Source organism: Chelonia mydas, chromosome 17 (genome assembly GCF_015237465.2).
Source record: "Chelonia mydas isolate rCheMyd1 chromosome 17, rCheMyd1.pri.v2, whole genome shotgun sequence".
NCBI classification, from domain to species: domain Eukaryota; kingdom Metazoa; phylum Chordata; order Testudines; family Cheloniidae; genus Chelonia; species Chelonia mydas.
Genome location: NC_051257.2, coordinates 18005113 through 18024167, shown reverse-complemented (window position 1 = coordinate 18024167; position 19055 = coordinate 18005113). Strand labels below are relative to the sequence as shown.

At 43.7% G+C, this 19055-nt stretch overlaps 1 protein-coding gene across 4 annotated transcripts in view; it reads right to left on the bottom strand.

The window, feature by feature from the left end:
* COL26A1 (collagen type XXVI alpha 1 chain) overlaps nucleotides 1-19055 on the bottom strand; it is a 221305-nt gene that overhangs the window by 52937 nt on the left and 149313 nt on the right. For all 4 annotated transcript variants that reach the window (XM_037880523.2, XM_043531229.1, XM_037880525.2 and 1 more), the window contains exon 4: nucleotides 3414-3475. In XM_037880523.2, coding sequence (XP_037736451.1) covers nucleotides 3414-3475 — 62 coding nt within the window. The remainder of the gene's footprint in view (nucleotides 1-3413; nucleotides 3476-19055) is intronic.

The following is a 19055-nucleotide window of genomic DNA, read 5'->3' as shown; positions in this document are numbered from 1 at the left end:
ATCCTAAGGGACATAGGCACCCAACTCCTCCTTTGATTTACAGTAGTTTAACTGAGCCCAGCACCAGGCTCATTCAGTCCATTAGACTATGCAAGCATAATTGCACAAACCACCTCTCCTCAGGCACGGCACCTTCCTTACTAATCTAATGGTGCTTTCGCTGTAAGTGCCTTAAGTGAGTCCTAGATTTTCATTTTCTGGTGAGTGAGGTATACGAACTCCTGACAGTGCTGGTTGCAACAGCCAGACAAAGTCAATGGGCGTCTGTCACTTGGGTTTCCCTGAGCTTTAAATCATACCCATTGTGGGTAGTTAAAAGAGGAGAGTCATCTTTCCTCTTATAACACCTCCTGCTCTTCACTGCCAGGGAACGCACAGCCTGCCTGGAATTACCGCTTCAAAAACAATTATTCAGCTCGTCTTTGAATCGAAAACAGAATCTTCCCTTACACCATGACCATTGTTTTCACTTGAGGAATTCAACTCCCTGGAATGTTTTTCTTATTTTCCTCATGGTGAAATACAACCCCACATATCTCTGAGGGAGTTCCAGAAAGCATCGCTCATTTCACTTCACCTCAGACACAATTCCCCAATTATCAGCAAATCATGTGTTGTCCGCAAAACCATCCCATCCTCCTCCCCCGCCACCCGGGAGATTCCCTGAATTCCTATGACAGATCACTAATAACCATTAGCTACACAAGCATTAGGGAGATCAAGCACTATATCTAACAAATAGGAATGGGCTGTCACAGAAGGAACCAAAGATCAAAGGGAATTAACTGACTCTGCTTATGGGAGCTATTTTTATGATGCTTGGTGGGTATCTTCATAAATGATCTGGAGGATGGCGTGGACTGCACCCTCAGCAAGTTTGCAGATGACACTAAAGGGAGGAGAGGTAGATACGCTGGAGGGTAGGGATAGGATACAGAGGGCCCTAGACAAATTAGAGGATTGGGCCAAAAGAAACCTGATGAGGTTCAACAAGGACAAGTGCAGAGTCCTGCACTTAGGACGGAAGAATCCCATGCACCGCTACAGACTAGGGACCAAATGGCTCGGCAGCAGTTCTGCAGAAAAGGACCTAGGGGTTACAGTGGACGAGAAGCTGGATATGTTTCAACAGTGTGCCCTTGTTGCCAAGAAGGGCAATGGCATTTTGGGATGTATATGTAGGGGCATTGCCAGCAGATCGAGGGACGTGATCGTTCCCCTCTATTCGACATTGGTGAGGCCTCATCTGGAGTACTGTGTCCAGTTTTGAGCCCCACACTACAAGAAGGGTGTGGAAAAATTGGAAAGAGTCCAGCGGAGGGCAACAAAAATGATTAGGGGACTGGAACACATGACTTATGAGGAGAGGCTGAGGGAACTGGGGATGTTTAGTCTTCAGAAGAGAAGAATGAGGGAGGATTTGATAGCTGCTCTCAACTTCCTGAAAGGGGGTTCCAAAGAGGATGGATCTAGACTGTTCTCAGTGGTAGCTGATTACAGAACAAGGAGTAATGGTCTCAAGTTGCAGTGGGGGAGGTTTAGGTTGGATATTAGGAAAAACTTTTTCACTAGGAGGGTGGTGAAACACTGGAATGCGTTACCTAGGGAGGTGGTGGAATCTCCTTCCTTAGATATTTTTAAAGTTAGGCTTGACAAAGCCCTGGCTGGGATGATTTAGTTGGGGATTGGTCCTGCTTTGAGCAGGGAGTTGGACTAGATGACCTCCTGAGGTCCCTTCCAACCCTGATATTCTATGATACACGTTAAAACAATTTAACAAAAACCACAATACTGAATTCCACCTGTGAAAGGTTTTCAACACTGTGTGGTGCATCAAATCCTCCTAATATTTTGGAAAAGGAAAAAAGGAGGAATACAGATTTGAACAACACACGCGTGAACCATTGTGCATTAGCACAGTGGATAAAAAATATGGAACGCCAGATCAATGCAAAGTAGGTGGAGAGCCTAACACTGATATACGGAGTTCTCATCCAGTTACATCAGCAAATATAATGTGAGACTTAGCGCTAATACATTAGCGTGCTAATACATGGAGTTATTCTGGAATAGCTAGCGCACTTCAAATTCACACACTACCTTAATCTGAATTACCTTCAAGTGTCGACAATCCCTAATAGACAAATCTGCAAACAGAAGCCGCCACTCATCCTGAGCAAAATTCACTCCTGTCCAGCGGGCCAGCACACATGCACCACGTTAAGACTCACTTACGGCTTATTTTAAAAAGTGAAGACAGACCAATATGGTGCCTAGACCTTAGGAAGGGCCTCCATATCTGAGTAAGAGATGTGTACGTTCGAACTGGAATAGCCCATACACTTTTCTATTTGCTATTGTTGAAGCAGTGAAGTGAAAGAGGGATTTGGAGAGATGGGAGCAGCAGAGAAGTAGTAAAAAGAATTGAAAGACTAAAGAGAAGAATTATGGTAGACAATTACAAAAGGACAGCCTCAAATCTCAGATCTCTGCCCTTTTTCATTGAGTTGGATTGCTTCTGATTTAGATTTTGTAACACAGGAAATACACAAGCTGTTCCTCCATCTTGTATACTGACTGTATGGATGGAGTTTCTTCTGTGTGTTTTAATATTGGAACTCACACTCAGAACCTATTTGCCTTCAGAGGTTAAATTCACTGCTGATTTACATCCCATTGTTACAGAGCTGAATCCAGTATAAATTTGCCCTCATACTTCTTGAATGCAAAGAATAAAACCCTAGGGGTTCAGATGGACACTTTCTGATCAAGAGTAATGAGCTGCTATCAAGAGTAATGAGCTGCTAACATTAACCATCGTTTACAAATACAGCCACAGTCCAACTGTGGGTTGAATGTGGAAGTTTGCTTTAGGCTTTTTGTCCTTAATGGTATCACATACCAGACTGATTACATCAGCTGATCTTTGGTTCTGTTCTAGTGGCAAGTGTCTACATGGCAAAAAATATATATATAAACCCAGCACCACCCGCACATGGGGCACTAATTGGTCCTCTTGTTATCAGCCTCAGCTGAGACACTAAACAATGGAAACTGAACGAACCTCCCATCTGAAGGTATGTCTGCCTAGCAATAGGGAAGTGCAACTGCAGCATGGGTAGGCATGCCCAAACTAGCTTTGATCAAGCTTCTTGCTGCAAGCAACAGTGCTGCAGCTACCCGTATTTTTAGTGAGCTAGCTTGGGTATGCCTACACATCCTGTCCAAATCGCAGTGCAGACATACTCTAAGAGGTGGCCATTACCGAACAGGGCTGCGCGATATGAGTGGGTGAAGTAATGTATGTGTTGTTTTTGGTCATGCTGCACCTGTTTGGTGGATTGTCCTTTCAGCACCTCTCCCCAGCACTAAAGTCACTATTTTTTCCTTTCAAACATGTTCCATGTGCTTACCTTGGCTTCCAGAGTGTTTAGCCTCTCAGTCATATCAGTTAGTCTTGTGCAGTTCATGCATTCTAGAAAAGAGAAGGGGTACAACAAGTGTTTTATTAATTTATTTGAACAGCTCTAAATCTGCAGTGTCCCCTCACGCTGTATCCATGCAAACGTGTGGATTTCACAAGACTAAGAAATAATGCTTATGGGGCAATTATAGACCAAAAAAAAAAAAAAAATTAAATATTAAACACCAGGGCACAAGTTAGGGGCCACAGCCATGCAAAATGTAAATGAAATCTACGTAAGTTCTGAAGCTGCTAAGAGGTTTGGAATGTTCGAATGAGTTCCTGAGATGTAGAAATAGGCAGACTGTAGATGAGGAGGTCAATGATGCATGATAAATAGTCACATGGCTTCACAATGTATCACATGGCTGGCACCAGCACATAGAATACATACACCCCCTGCAGCTATCAAATATCTACAGCGTTGCAAGCGTGCACTGCTCACACTTCAAAAGCTTCTTCTGTTTTGAGAGAGATGGATGATTTTAGGGGCATTCCCCCATTTTAAGTATAGGGAATCCCCTTCCACCTGGAAGAAATCCAGCCTCAGCATGGGGGAGACACACCAGATTAACTTTTGGCATCTATGAAAAAGTGTGACCACTGTATGTACACACACACTCATCTGTGCCTACAAGGGGCCTAGTTCGAAGTCCATGAAGCCAATGGAAATACTCTCATTGCCTTTAGCAGGTGCTGGGTCAGGCACCAGATCTGAAGCAGCCCTAGGTAGCACTCACAAAGCAATTCATATCTCACTTTACTATATAGGAGCCACTAGACACTTGATGACAACCACCAGCTTTTCTACTGCGTGCATTCTAAAGAACAAACAGAAACATAAGGGGCTGCGAGTGTGATTTAAAATGATTGCCTGATCTAAAGAACATCACGTATCTAAACTACATGACTACATTTACCCCTGGTTATCATTTCAACAATTTCTTAGAATTTTTGGTTGTGTTTTGCTGAACAATGCTTTCTGTTGAAACGGTGACTATTTTAAGTGCTATAAAGGCTCTCCCTCCCGCCCCGGGTGAACTGGGATCTGGGGAGACTCTGCCCCTATAGGGTAGGGAATGGGGGAGGTCCTCTCCCAGACCCTGTGTGAGCAGGCGTACTAAATGGGGCAAATGAGAACAACCCACCGAGATGAACAAAGCAGTTCACACCTCTCAGAGCTATTGTTTCAGGCTTTATCCATGGGGTCTTCTTCAGCTGAGAGTGTCTTTGGTCAGGGTTTTAACCTCCATCACCCACTTTCCCACAAGTTGGCAGCAACTCTGTGTTTTACATTACAGGCTACTAGAAAGTCTCCCAATCCCTCTGGAGAACAGATTAGCTCATTCACATGTCTCAGCTTCTACAATGCAGCAGTTTTAAAAGGAAAAAGTGAGCCGAGCAATGTGGAATATTATAGATAATCAACTGGTTACTGTACCTCGTTATGAATCAGTTGCTACTCTCACATCCCTCATTCCAAAACAAATACAGAAATAAATCTGCCGTTTTCGGCTCACTGAGGGCCTGATCCATTGACGTCCATAAATTTGTTAGTCTCCAAGATGCCACAAGTACTCCTTTTCTTTTTGCGGATACAGACTAACACGGCTGCTACTCTGAAACCTGGATTATTATTATTAATTACTTGTATGGTAGCATGGAGAAACCTCAGTTATGGAGCAGAACCCCCCTGTGGTAGGCGCTGTATACAACACAGAACAAAAACTGGTCCCTGCTCCAAAGAGCTTACAATCTAAGCAGATGCAGCAGGTCCTAAGAGCAATGAATCTCCAAACGCACTTCCTAAGAAGTTCTTCCTCTTTGGTCTATTAGTGCCACTGAAATTCTGCAGTGGGATTTTTAAAGCTGCTTAAACTCCCATTGGCCCCTTAATTTCTAACAGCCACCTGCAAACTGAACATCTGAATTCTCAGGCAGATTTGATTTCATTACAAGTCAGTATTGAAAGGGACTTTTGGGGGGGGGGGGGGGGGGCGGGGGGTAGGTTTGTCAACAGGAAATACCTTTTTAATTTTTTCTTCTCAGCAATAAATCTTGGGCAACTTTTTTTTTCCTGGCACAAACTGGCTCATGCATATGTGAATGCCTTCAGTGTGTTATCACAAAATGGAACAGAACGGGCAAGGCTTGTTTGGTTCGGAACTGTTTGTGGTGTGTAAAGCAGGAATGATCTGTGTGTAGATTGGCTACATGCTTTTTATCTTGCTCATCCACACAGGAAGAAACGATTGAACAAACCCATCATTTCACAGAGCCAAAAAGGTTACCAGATGCATTACAGAACAAATAAAATAAGGAGCCCTATTCTCCCCTTTCCCTGCCCAAAGATACTATTAACGCCCATTGATTTCTGTGGGACTGACTTGTACTGTATGAAATTCACTCCTGTGCGGAGGAGGAGATGGATGTACCACCTGAGAATTCATCTGGTTCATGGGGCTCGTACTGGCCCTCTGTGCATGGTTCAATTTCATCAAATTGATGGGGGAGAATCAGGTCTATAATCTGTGCCAGAGGAGTTTACAAACTATAGTCCTGATTCTGCAATTAAATATATTTGTGCAGAGCTCATGGAACCTCTCTGACTCCACATTAGCATGTCTATTTGCTGGGCATGAGGTTCATTTTCGAACTGACACAAGGAGCGATTATAATTAACGACATGGTGGGACGGGGATGAGGAAGCAGAAGAGTTACAGTAATAAGATCATGCAGGCATTTGGTTATGGTTTGCGTCCACCGACGCACCCACCAAAGAAATGTAATGTTAATTAATGAAAACCAGGACAAATCAAGAAAGATTTACAATACAATACGTAGTTCTCAAAGAATACAGTGTTATTTGTTAAACTTAATAGTTACTTTACTTTGGCGCAGAGGATCTTGAGCTGTTCCTACAAAGGAGCAAGGGAAGGTCAGCAGCTCTTATGTCATAAGTTGCTGAGAGGGAGCTCGACATGGGTCTGAACCCCCTGAACTGTACGAAAGTTCAGATCTGTGTGCAAACTTTATCTCCAACCCACTTCTCAGGATGCACAAAGCAGCAACGTATGCTGCAAAGGCAAATTGTTCTACAAATGCAAAATGGCAAACCCTTGTGTTATAACTAAGCAGTGATGTTTAGTTCATCAACAAACAGACCATGCTTTCAAAAAATGAACTGCTAGATAAATGCTAAGGATTATTATTACTACACATACACTCAAAACATACTTAGATGAAACAAAACAGCAAGACAGCTTCTAGTACTCTAGTCTAATATTGAATAGGTTTACTAGCGGGGGGCTATATCCGGTCCTTAGGATGGGGTGGGGGAGGCGGAACGGGAGGAATCAAGCGAATACATATTTTCTGTAACCACTTACTATGAAATTAAGTATTTAGAGAGTCTGATCCAAAAAACTCATTGAATCCAAAAATGGAGCCCGTAAGGTCAAGTTTTCTGATCAGAGAGAACGCCTTTTGCATTATTAAAACCAGCTAGGAGGATTTCACATCATCATTTCACATACAATGAATTCAGTGTTGAGGCAAATCTTACATGCTCTCTGAACTGGAATTCCTGAAGAGACTCCTTCCAGGTCTGCATAAATTCATCATCTGTTGCAGCATGGTACCATCGTTTATTTCCCTCGTATTCCTAGTTGGTGTATTAGGTGTGGGGGGTTTTCAGCTAAATCTTGAGTAAGGAGTTGTGATTTCACTGTACGAAGCCCAACTTCAAAACACATGGTTGGATTTGTTTTAGAAATATTCCAGGAGGGAGGATAAATGATTGAGATAACGAACATTATACTGTAGCAGAGTATCCCATGACACCTAGTCTGTCTCCATAATGTCTTAACATTCTTAGCCCAATACCCCACTCCTTATGCACCATTCGCTCCCCCCCTCGCCGTATGTACGCGCGTGCAAAATAATGCTACATGATGGAAAGAAATGACATAACATATCCGATGCAGGATAGGATCAGCATTTCTCAGGAAACGGAAATGTAACAGATCACAGACTCCGTACCCCTGGGGCAAGATATAAACCTGCTGGTTTTGATCTAAAAAGATTGCTACTCTTGATCCTAGATAAAAGGGTGTGGGCCAGACCTTCAGTTAGTGTAGATTGGTGTCTCTCTCTCAATTTCAATGGAGCTATGCCGTGTGACGTTTGTTATTCCCTCTTTACACACCTCAGACAGCATAAGCATCAGCATAATTTTATAATGATTATTTAAAAATATACACATTTTAACTGTTCAGTGCTTCCAGCCTTGCAAATTGGAGAGCTCCTCACCTCACTAAAAGCAAACACAATGGACTCCTCTCAGTTATGACCAGTTTAAACCCATGCTTTACACCAGTGGAAGTGAGAGGACAGTCAGGCCAGTGATTACAAAAGGGACCACAATTGTGCAAAAAGAAAACTTCCCAGTGTCTCTGCCTCAGTTTTTGGTCCCTACAGCATGCCCATAGACACAGACACTAAAGGCCAAGTGCAAATCGGCTTAAGTCCATTAAAGTCAGTGGATCAAGGCCCCGGGTTTCTGCCCTGAAGGATTACTCCAAAGCAGATATTTGGGGTACAGTAAATGGAGTGTGAGAAAATTCCAGAGTCATGGACTCTTCATTGAAAACAAATAGTCTTGAGAGAACAGGAAATAAGAGGATTCTGTCTCTCAACAAGCAGCAGCTCCAAAGTTGCAGACTTTGGTTTCCAAAATTTCAGTATGGTCCAGTGCACTGCACACTAGTCGGGGCGGAGGGAGGGCGGGGGAGAGAGGTGCTGGGAGACTTAGGCAGTTCCCAGCCTGTCTCCAGTCTTTTGTAGAGCCCTGGCGAAGTCACTTCCCATCTCTGTGCCCCCATTTCACCATCTGTAAAATCAGGGTAATGATACTGACCTCCCTTTCTAAAGTGCTTTAAAACCTGTGGCTGGAAAGTGCTCTGCAAGTGCAAAGTATTCCTGTTCACATAATTAGTCTCTTGGCTTCAGTTGTACTACTTCCATGTGTAAGGATTTGTCTCTAGATAATTATACTCATCATGTACATTGCGCTTTTCATAGATCTCTCAGTGCTCTCCAAAGGATGGAAAAAATAATTATCCCCAATTTAGAGATGGCAAGCCTGAGCCACTGGCAGGCCCCAGAGTGTCAGTGTGAACAGGTGTGGGAATAGAACCAAGACTCCACTGGCTTTTGCTACAGTATGAAATGATTATTAAGTGCTTTGATTCAGACCACAGTTGGTGTGTGATCAGCCTTAATAATCGTACACTTTCAACAAATAAAGCTGTTCTTATTTGGGGCATTGGGATTTATAAAGATGGTAGTAAACGATAAGATGCCCATTATTAAGAGGTTTAAGAGAATTTCCATTTCCAAATGAAGTGGAAGAAATAATGCTCCTGTTAGTCAACAGGACAAACTCCTTTCTTCAGATCTCCAATAAGAATACGGAACAGTTCCTACGCAGAATTTCACTGGTACACATCTGGAGGGACTCCAGTCAAGTCACTCAAGTGTTTACACTGGTGTAAAAGAGATTGGAAACTGGAACTGGAACTCTACTCTTCTGGAAGCAGAAGCAACCCTTTTAATATGTGTAAGCCTGAAAGTCCCATTATTCAAATTTGCAGCAGCAAAATGATGCGAGAGCAGAACTTACTCCATTAGAATGGACATATATACACGTTGCCCTCCCTCCCTGGTGAGTGGATGGGGAATGAGAACTGAAAGAGACATCCCCACGTCTGCTACAGTCCAGTGGCAAACCGCTAGATGGTTATTCCTTGAAGTAACAATGGTACCTTTGTAATCTCCCTGCTAAACCATAGCTCTTTGTTGAGTTATTGCCTTCTATTATCACCTCCAGCCTAAAACCTGCTAGATCTAAAATGACAGATCTCCCTTAAGACAAACTACTGGGACATAAACTTCCTTAATATAATATGTTTTCCCCACTGTCTAGCCAATAGCATTCCCAGTCATGCTTTTTCAGACACAGTCAACAGTTTAAATGGGAATATAAACATGCATCCCCACCATGCCTGCCTAGGTGGCCTACAACAGGGAGTAGATGAATAAAGGGCCCTTCCCCTCCTCTTTTTAATTTATCTGATTTGACCCTTTCAGCCTGTGTGTGTCCATACACAGTTTCCTTAAGTAGTTCATGGTCTGGTCCTTCTCAAAAGCTTTCCCCAGTGCTCATGAAGAATAGCAGACCCAGGCTATAAATCATGACCAACCTGGGATGTGTTTTTTCAACACTTTCCCCTTAATGAGAGTCAGATGTTGGCTAGATCGACTTTATTAATTATGCTTGTTATTTAATATCAGTCATGTCTCTAGCTCTGTAATGGAGCCTGAGCATGTGAAAGGTGAAGAGCTGACAGCGTCAGTGGATAGGAGTGCTACAGAGCTGGCCTTGTCTGGTTGTCTCAGATCAAAAATAATCAGCTAAGAGGTCAGAGGAATGGGGGAAGGAACAGGCAGAAGGGAGCCCACTCTAACAAACATAAGACACTCCAAAAGTAAGACAAGAACCTGGTAGACTTCAGTGAGTAGCGTTCCTCACTAAGGATCTTGAACATTTATATTGTTGAATGCAATTTCCTTTTAGTTTGAGATGATCAGGCCTGCGCTGCTAAGAGCTCTTTATTTAAAGATGTGCTGTTACCTACCTGTTGGTGGGCTAGGTTTACTATTTTGTGTCATAGATTTTCAGCCTTTAATAAAGCCACACACTAAAGGGACCAAGATGACCAAAGAGTTATAAAATAAAGTCAAAGTAGGCTAGATTTTCAGAGGTACCGAAATCGCACTGAAAATCAATAGAAGCTAATTACACATATTACTGATGCCTCACAACTCCCCTCCCCGCTTAAGTATTATGATAACTAAGCTGTTTTGCAGATTAAAAAAATGGAGGCTCAGAGAAATTAAGGGACAATTCCTGAAGTCCTTACTTAAATTGTTACTCCTCTTTACTCAGGCAAACTCCCATAGCAGGATGGAATAAAACCTGTGTGAGGACATCAGCATTTTGCCTTTGCTGATTTGCCCATCACACAAGGAGTCCATGACAAAGGTCAGAATAAGGAACTACAGAGTCTAGAGCTCTTGGCTGCATGGTGGTTTGAAGACAGAGACCCGACAGTATAATTATAAGGACAAAAAAAACCTCCAAAAGCCTGTTCTAAGCAGATTCTTCTTTTATTGAATTACTTTTTAAAAAATGCAAACAGTTTACAGAAATCCTGTGTTTGATAAACAGAAATGTCAATCAATGTTCCCTCTAATTTGTGACAGGCCGAGTGCGCAACAAATTTCTTCTGTGCAAATGTTTGTGCGCGCGGTGTTTCGCCATGGGGAGGGGGGGGGTTAGGATCTGTGTGCGCGCACACACGCACACAGCTTAGAGGGAACAGTGATGTCAGTGGAGACTAGCCAAAATAATTGCACAGGAATAGATGCAGTTTTTAAACAGGAAAGTACAGATTTGTTAACAGAGCAAGATTTTTCCAAGAGGGGAAAAAAGTGCACAAAAGAATATTCTTGATTTGCACCAGGGGCTGTGGTGGGCTGAAACAGAGCAGGATACTGCTTCACCTCTTTCCAAATGCATCTGAGTAGCTGCAGGGGTGTGGGGTTTTTGTTCTTCTGGGCGGGTTTTTTCATTTGTTTTTATGACTTAGGCCCAGATGTTTAAAGGTATTTAGACACCTAATAGGATTTCCAAAAGCACCTAGATGCCTAATACCAAATGGGAACTAGGTGCCTACGTGCTTTTGAAAATCCTATTAGGCACCTGAATATATATATTTTTAAATCTGGGCCTTACTGCTTTGGGCTGCTGGGCTGAGAAAAACAAGTCTTGGATAATTTTGGAGTCATGTTCCCTGGACCACTGAACGTGAAGATGCCATGCAGAGGTGACACACACAGCCTTCCAAACAGGAAGTTGCTGGCTGTGTATCACTTGAGGGTCCCTTGTATGGTAGCACATTTCAAATGTTGAATCTAGAAGCTGTTAGCTTACCTCTTTCCTTGGGACAAAGTATTGTTGTTCTAATTTATCATGTGCCTAGCATGCTTTTCCCTTCTACTGCACGGTCCAGCCAAGGATTTCAGAACAACATTAGTTTTTTTCCCGTTCTCTAGAGCTTCCCTAGTTATTTAAGAATCAACATGAGGTTGGTGAGAGAGACAAGCTAACTACTTCTGCTAAACAATCTGTTCCACCTCGTATTTAGCTGTGATGCTCAGAGTTCCTTTCCCAGGCCTGAAGAAGAGCTCTGTGTGGCTCGAAAGCGTGTCTCTCTCCGCAACAGAAGTTGGTCCAATAAAAGATATTACCTCACCCACCTTATCTTTCTACGTAAGGTGAACACAGTCTAGCTTTGAGGATTCTTCCTCAATAATACATAGAACAGGCTTCCCTGTAGCTGGGGGGAAAATTAGTGAAATGACTCGCGGGGAAAATAATGGGTTAAGTTACTGGTGGGAAGGAGGAAGTCTGAGAATTCAAAAGAATTTTCTCACACACACACACACACACACACACACACACACACACACGCACGCGCACACACGCAAATGTAGTTTGCAAGGTTTGTTGCAAGGTTCCAACAAGATCCACCCATCTGTAACGGTCACAGAGCCGAACTATAGAATATTGTTGTCTACCGCAGTGGTTGAGATTTCTGATGATTTAACTGTAACCAAAGTCTGCGCCAACACCAGCTTTGATGCTCTGTTTATTTCCAAGCTGGCCATTTGAGCTTCACATTCAAAACATCACTGAGGTTTTTCTTCTGCCATCTTCAGACTTCTGGTACAGATTCAGCCCTGTCTTTCGGTACCAGATACCACGACCCTTGCCCATACAATGCAAAGCGTGGCATCACACAAGAGGGATTATTGTAATTCACAGCTCCTGAGACTACCTGACTCAACTGCTCCGAGGCAACAGGCATTGCAGAATAGGCCACATATTCACTTGTCCTCATAATTCTTCAAATCTATTTGCCCTTAGCTGACCTCTATCCCAACTCCTTATCATCACAGTGGCCATTAATACTGCAGCATTCCTATATGGTGTGAGTTCCAGCTATCCAAGTTGTCGATTGTCTCTTGGCTCCACTGCTGTTGGTTATGACGTTGGTTTCTGTTCTGTACCAGGTTCCTGGAAAGCCCCTCAAATCAAAGTGCTGAGACTTAAGAGGAAGGGGACAGAGCTATAAACTTTATTGGACATGCCTGCACTGCGTCACTAGGCGCACAGAACTCCCTCCCTCATCTCCCGAAGTGCTGTCCCAGCAATGCACTCAGCACCCAGAGTCAAACCAGGGAATGAAATTTCTGCGGGGGAGCCTTGGCTGTTCCGAAGTGCTGGAGGAGATTTCCCCAGGGCACTGCAGATATGGCTTATTGCAAACTAAACGTCCGGGGAGGCTGGTGGGTGACATCTGAAAGGCGGGCAGGCACCGGTGCGTGCTCAGGGCCAGGTTTCAGCATCAGCTAAAAAGGCATAATGTAATGTCGCCAGTTCAAAACAAGGACCCCTGCCTGCCCTGAGGAGCACCCAGTGGGACTGGATGCTCGGAGGTGTAAGTCTCTTGAGATTCAGGGTGAGACGCAGATGAAAGAAGGAGGCTTCTCCTCCACTGATTTTCGCTGGGAGTGAGGCACCTAGCTGCCTGTGACAATCTCACCTTCAGATTTTAATGCGACAGCACTCGGCGCTGCCATAAAGTACCGGCTCCCCAAACATCTATGAACAGCTTTGTCCGTTTCCTCAACCCCATTGTAAAAGCCAGGATGATGCTCTGTCCTGTTCACTCTGCAAAATGCTCCCACTTACGAGAAGTATTCAGTTGTGTCCGTGCACCCTCAGACAAGAAACTAAAATGTACACAGGAGACAGTGGTCTCAATTCAGACTCTGCATCATGCCCGGGGCCCTTCTGCACAAAGTCTTCCAATGGACTCCCCAGTAAACTAAGACACGAGGCAACAGAGGAACAGCAGTAATGAATCAGGCCTATTCAGGCTTGTCGAGATGCAGAAGCTATTGCAAACTAAGTGAGGGTGTGAATTTAAAGTGCTCTAGCTCCGGGTGGACAGTGCAGAATAAGCGTGTGAACACAGGGAGCTAGCGTGGAACAGCTATTCTGCAGTCCCTATTCCAGGCTGTTTATACAAATCCTGGGTTCATAATTCCCAGCATTATCTCTGATCTGTGTTCAAGGTACTCCTGAGGTTCTGATTACTATGATTTCATCTGAGTCATGAAGAACAAGGGAACACAGTCAATCATAGATTATAATAAACCTGTCTTAAAATGCAACCCATCTTGCTTTCTTTAACTCAATTGTATAGATATAGGGCCAACTGGTGTAAATGGGCATAGTTCCCTTGGTTACTTACACTAAGTTCTTTGGGGCAGAGACTCTCTTTTTGTTCCGTGTTTGCCAAGCACAGCTGGGCCCTCATCCACCACTGTGGCTTCTGGGTGCTACCATACAAATAATACAGTGCACTGCAGTTTTGCCCATTTACATTAGCTGAGGATCTGGCCCTTACTCACTAGTTTAAACGTCAGCATTTATTCAAAGCAAATACTTCCTCTGATTTATGGTACATAATCCATGACAGAGCACTGTCTAGGAACAGCATCCCAATGGACACTGCATTAGTGGTCATATGAGGGATTTGTTCCAAGGTTACAGCTGCTTCATTACTGAAATCCTCATATCTAAAAAAAACCACTTAGCATCCTCCTTAAACAGGGCTTATGCAAAATTTATTGCAGCTCCAGGAATTTCTCTTGGAATGGGGCAAGAATAGGGTAAGGCTGCACCTCAGCCAACCCAACCCCTCGGGCAGTTGCCTGATGTGCTCAGCTCTGATATTATGTTACTTTTACAGCTGTGGAGGGTTTGCCAATGAATTTTTACCCTTCCTCTGAGCTCTGTGCGTTGATGAGGAGTGGGGAGAGTAGCCAGAGGCTTATGGGTCCAAAATGAAATACAGCACAGCAGTGCCGCTTATCTGCCATAACCCGCGCAGAATTTGGAGGTAGGAATCCCACTCCACATCCACACTGGGTATTTCTGGACAATAACGAGCAAAAGGTTGGTGGAAATGAAATAAGCCCAGCCCAGGGCTTTAAAACCATGTGGCTACAGAATGGGTGAAAAGACTGAACTAACCAGAAACGGTCTCTCTAGGTCAGAAGCAAGCACATTAGTGGCATGCACATTGCCAAAATCTGTCAACATGGCACCTTTCACTTTCACACACTTCCCGGTCCAGATTTCAGCTGGTATCAATTATCATAACTCCACCCAAGTCAATGGAGCTTTGTTGATTTATACCAGGTGAAGTATCTGACCCAGCCAGAAAACTACGAGTGTTAAAGTGGCAGGGTGAAAAGTAAGTACCCCAAAGCACACCTAACCACTGAGGTTTTTTTAGATTCACCGTTCCTATAAAATATATTCTGAAAGGCGTTCCCACTCACGTCAAACAAGTAAATCACCCAACCCAAACCCTTTAAAATTAGAAAATCCACTTAGAAATATTGAGATGTCAAATACTACTTTACTTATGGTAATGGCAATGGTTCTCTCATCAACGAATGGGGATTTCTGTGTATGTAACACCCACTAATGGTCATGGGAGGTACTCCGCACTGAGAGGAGAACATACTCAAAAAATTCCAAGCACAAAAAAGTTAAATGTTATCAAGGTATAAACAAAATGCACATTTAAACGAACAAAGGAACAACAGAACATTCCCTTCCCACAAGCGTGAGTTCAGAAAGCGCCATAAAAATATCAACTTTGGCTATAAAATGCCACATTAATGATATAAGACAATACAATCTCCCCCTATATTTTCAATAAGCAAGAATGGCGATATCTCAGATACCACTATAGGATAACGACTGGTGAATGAGGACTTTAATAGTGACAACTTATCAGTCCAACAATACCTTATGTTAGCACAAACAGTGCTGCTCCAGACTATCCAGTTCGGGCTTTGCAGACTTTTGCAGGTGAAGACAGTTGTATCTGCACGATAACCAGGTTATCTGCTCTTCTCTAGTGTAATATAAAATGAATGCACAACATAGTATGCTACGGAATAATTAACAATAATACTTAGTACCTATAGCACACTTCCTCTGCACCTCTCTCAGAAGTTTACAAACAGTGGGTGCCATTAGCCAGATTTTACAGATGTGGAAAGTGAGGCCTGGAGAGATTAAGTAATTTTCTTAAGGTTAGACCACGGATCAGCTGTAGCGGAAGGATTATTATTTGTTTTCCAGTAGCACTCCATGTCTCCCTGTTTGTTTGGACGAGACCCTTTCCAAACAGCTTTCTGAATAGAACCTGTTACCCAAGTCTTTTAGTTCCACATTGTTTATATAACTCACTAGCCCCACCTAGGTCCCACAGGGAAGTCCCTTCTCTGCTGGCCCTCATGACCACAGCGATTGAGGAATTTTCTGATGAAATGTTTTTTCGTTGGAAAATGCCTATATTGAAAGCCATCCCAGAATATCCTATAGCCCAGGGGTTCGGGCACTCACCTGGTATATGGAAGACCTAGATTAAGTCTTTGCTCTTTCTGGGTCTCCCATATACCAGGTGAATGCCCTGGTTATTCTGGGGTGGGTCTCTTTCTCTCTCCATTTTTCTCATGAAAGTTTTCAAAAAAAAAGTCTCAGGTTCCCTGCCCCTCAAAGTGTGGAATGGGAAAATATTTGAAATCTTGAAAATTTTCATGCAATGGAAAAACCATCTCCCCCCAGCAATACTCACGACATCCCTAAAGCTGAAATCTTTTTCAAAGCTTCAGTCATTTTAATAAAACATTCAAAGTGACACAAAGTGTCTGTTGATTTCCATACATTACAATGCTTAGAATTCTGTACTGAACATCACAGTATCATGGAGAGTGGCCAGTCTATTCCAGCAGCAATCCACACTTACGAGGCGCGAGCAACTTATACCCATGACGTTACCTTAACGTCTTGCCCAACTAGATCATCAGCAGCCAAGCACGCTACTTTCAAGGCTTCAGATACAAATAATCAATGAGAAATGTGAGTTACAAAACTCAAGCAATTCAAACACTTCCACTCTAGAACTCTAACATCTTCAGCTTGACATGGGAGCAGAGGATTAGTAGCCAGACATACGTTCCTGTGTAAGACAGATCTCACTTCCCCACTTTAGTATTTACCACGTCAGAATTGATGGGGAGTTAAATTGGCAGTGCTGCTGCCCCTATTGTACCTGTTCTCTACTGCATCTGGCGCCTTTCCTTTGAAAAAAGGAAAAAAATAAACTCTTGAGAGTGCAGGGCCAAGTATACATCCTACACTGCGCAAATCTGTTTACCTAAGTCCCAGGAGAAGCCATGGCATTGCTCCAGCACATTTCAATACTCATTTAAGGATTTAATCTCCGTCTCCTGTTCCCATTAAATCTCTCTTCACACATATCTGAGATAAGACCCCAATCTGCAGAACAGCAGCACCACATCTGTGCCTTGCTAGCTGTCTATATTTCCAGAGAGTTTAGTCTACAGCCTAGAAAACAATGTGTCAATTAGAGGCTCAGTGCAACCATAGAAGGAAATGTCTTTAAACCTCAGATAGCTGGAGAGATACCAAATCCTAGAATGAATCCTCGATAAGGTGGATGCCTTTCTCAGACCAAAAAACACCCTGATGAACTAATATCCTCTGAGACGCATTCTGTCCTTGGTTGCACTGTACAACCCCATTGATGTCCAAAGGATGTAAGTGAGTGAATGGAGCCCGACCTACTTTACATTCATTTAATAGCCATCTTCCCCAAGGATCCCAAAACGAGAAAGAGGAGGAACCGCTTCTGCTCCTAAATGAAAATGGAGTGGGGCTGGAATGTGATAGCTATTCAACAGGGCGGAGTGACAGCACACACTAGATTAGAACAAGAAGTGAAAAACCAAAGCCAGCCAACTCTGCATCCTGTAGAAACTGCAGGGTGAATTTAAAGGGAGGTGGTAGTTACCCAAATTGGCAAGGAAGACAAAGATTAACACCCTGCTATTATGAAAACTCCCATAGTGTCCTCAAGAAGGAAGGCTCCTTAATGAATGACACTTCAAGAGGAAGGGCCAGTGTCTTTGCTGTTGTAAGTTGTCAGAGCTTCATTGACTTCAAGGACAGGGGTTCAGAAGACCTAGACTGTATTCCACAGGTAAGCCAGAGACTTCCCTTTTGCCTATGGACCACAGCAGTCCTTGTCTGAGGCTTGGCCACAGCAGGTCCAGGATGGGAGACTCCAATAGTTAAACTCCTAGTGTCTGACCAGCAGCTGGCAGAAATGACAACATTAACCATTACTAAGTGGGGACCAAAGGGGAAGAACACACGCTTGACAGCCCTGGGAACAGAAAAGGACCTGCAGGTGTGACAAGTTATTCTGAACTGGAAGAATGTGCTCATTCAATAAGTTAAATTGAAAGCAGCAATCTATTCCTTTGCCTTTATTGCTGGACTTGGGTTGCCCGAGGAAAATCAGCAACGTAGGAAACCACACACATCCTTTGATAGGAATTACCATAGGAATCAGACCAATGCGGTCCAGCAGCCTGTCCAAGATGTTCAGAGACAGGTGCAAAATGGAGATGGGAGGAAGGAGCGGATAGTTCCTTCCTCAATAGTGATCAAGATGGGGAGGGACTAAGGAGGGGAAAGAAGGAGCTCTGTTCTGGAAAGCTCACATAGAATCATAGAAGTTTAGGGTTGGAAGAGACCTCAGGAGGTCATCTAGTCCAACCCTCTGCTCAAAGCAGGACCAACACCAACTAAATCATCTGAGCCAAGGCTTTGTCAAGCCAGGCCTTAAAAACCTCTAAGGATGGAGATTCTACCACCTCCCTAGGTAACCCATTCCAGTGCTTCACCACCCTCCTAGTGAAAAAGTGTTTCCTAATATCCAACCTAGACCTCCCACAATGCAACTTGAGACCATTGCTCCTTGTTTTGTCATCTGCCCCCACAGAGAACAGCTGAGCTCCATCCTCTTTTGAACCCCACTTCAGGTAGTCGAAGGCTGCTATCAAATCCCACCTCACTCTTCTCTTCTGCAGACTAAGCAAGCCCAGTTCCCTCAGCTTCTCCTCGTAAGTCATGTGCCCCAGCCCCCTGATCATTTTTGTTGCCCTTTGCTGGACTCTCTCTAATTTGTCCGTATCCTTTCTGTAGTGGGGGGAGGACGGGAGCAAATCTTTCCCTCTGTACTAACAGAGAGGAGGGGAGAAGCAAGTGCAGAGGAGGGTGGGGACTAGGAGGCAGATGACAAGCACAGCAGTCATGGTGCAAAGAGAGGAAGGATCCGGGTGAAAGCATGTCCTGGGAACAGAAGTGTGACTCATGTCCTGGTGGATGGGCTGCAGCAAGGTCCATTCCATCATCGTCAGCTGTGCAGTATGCGAGGAGACATACTCCCTATAATATCTCAGCATGAGTTGCCCATTGACTGGGGAACGGCCATGCTAAAACCACGCA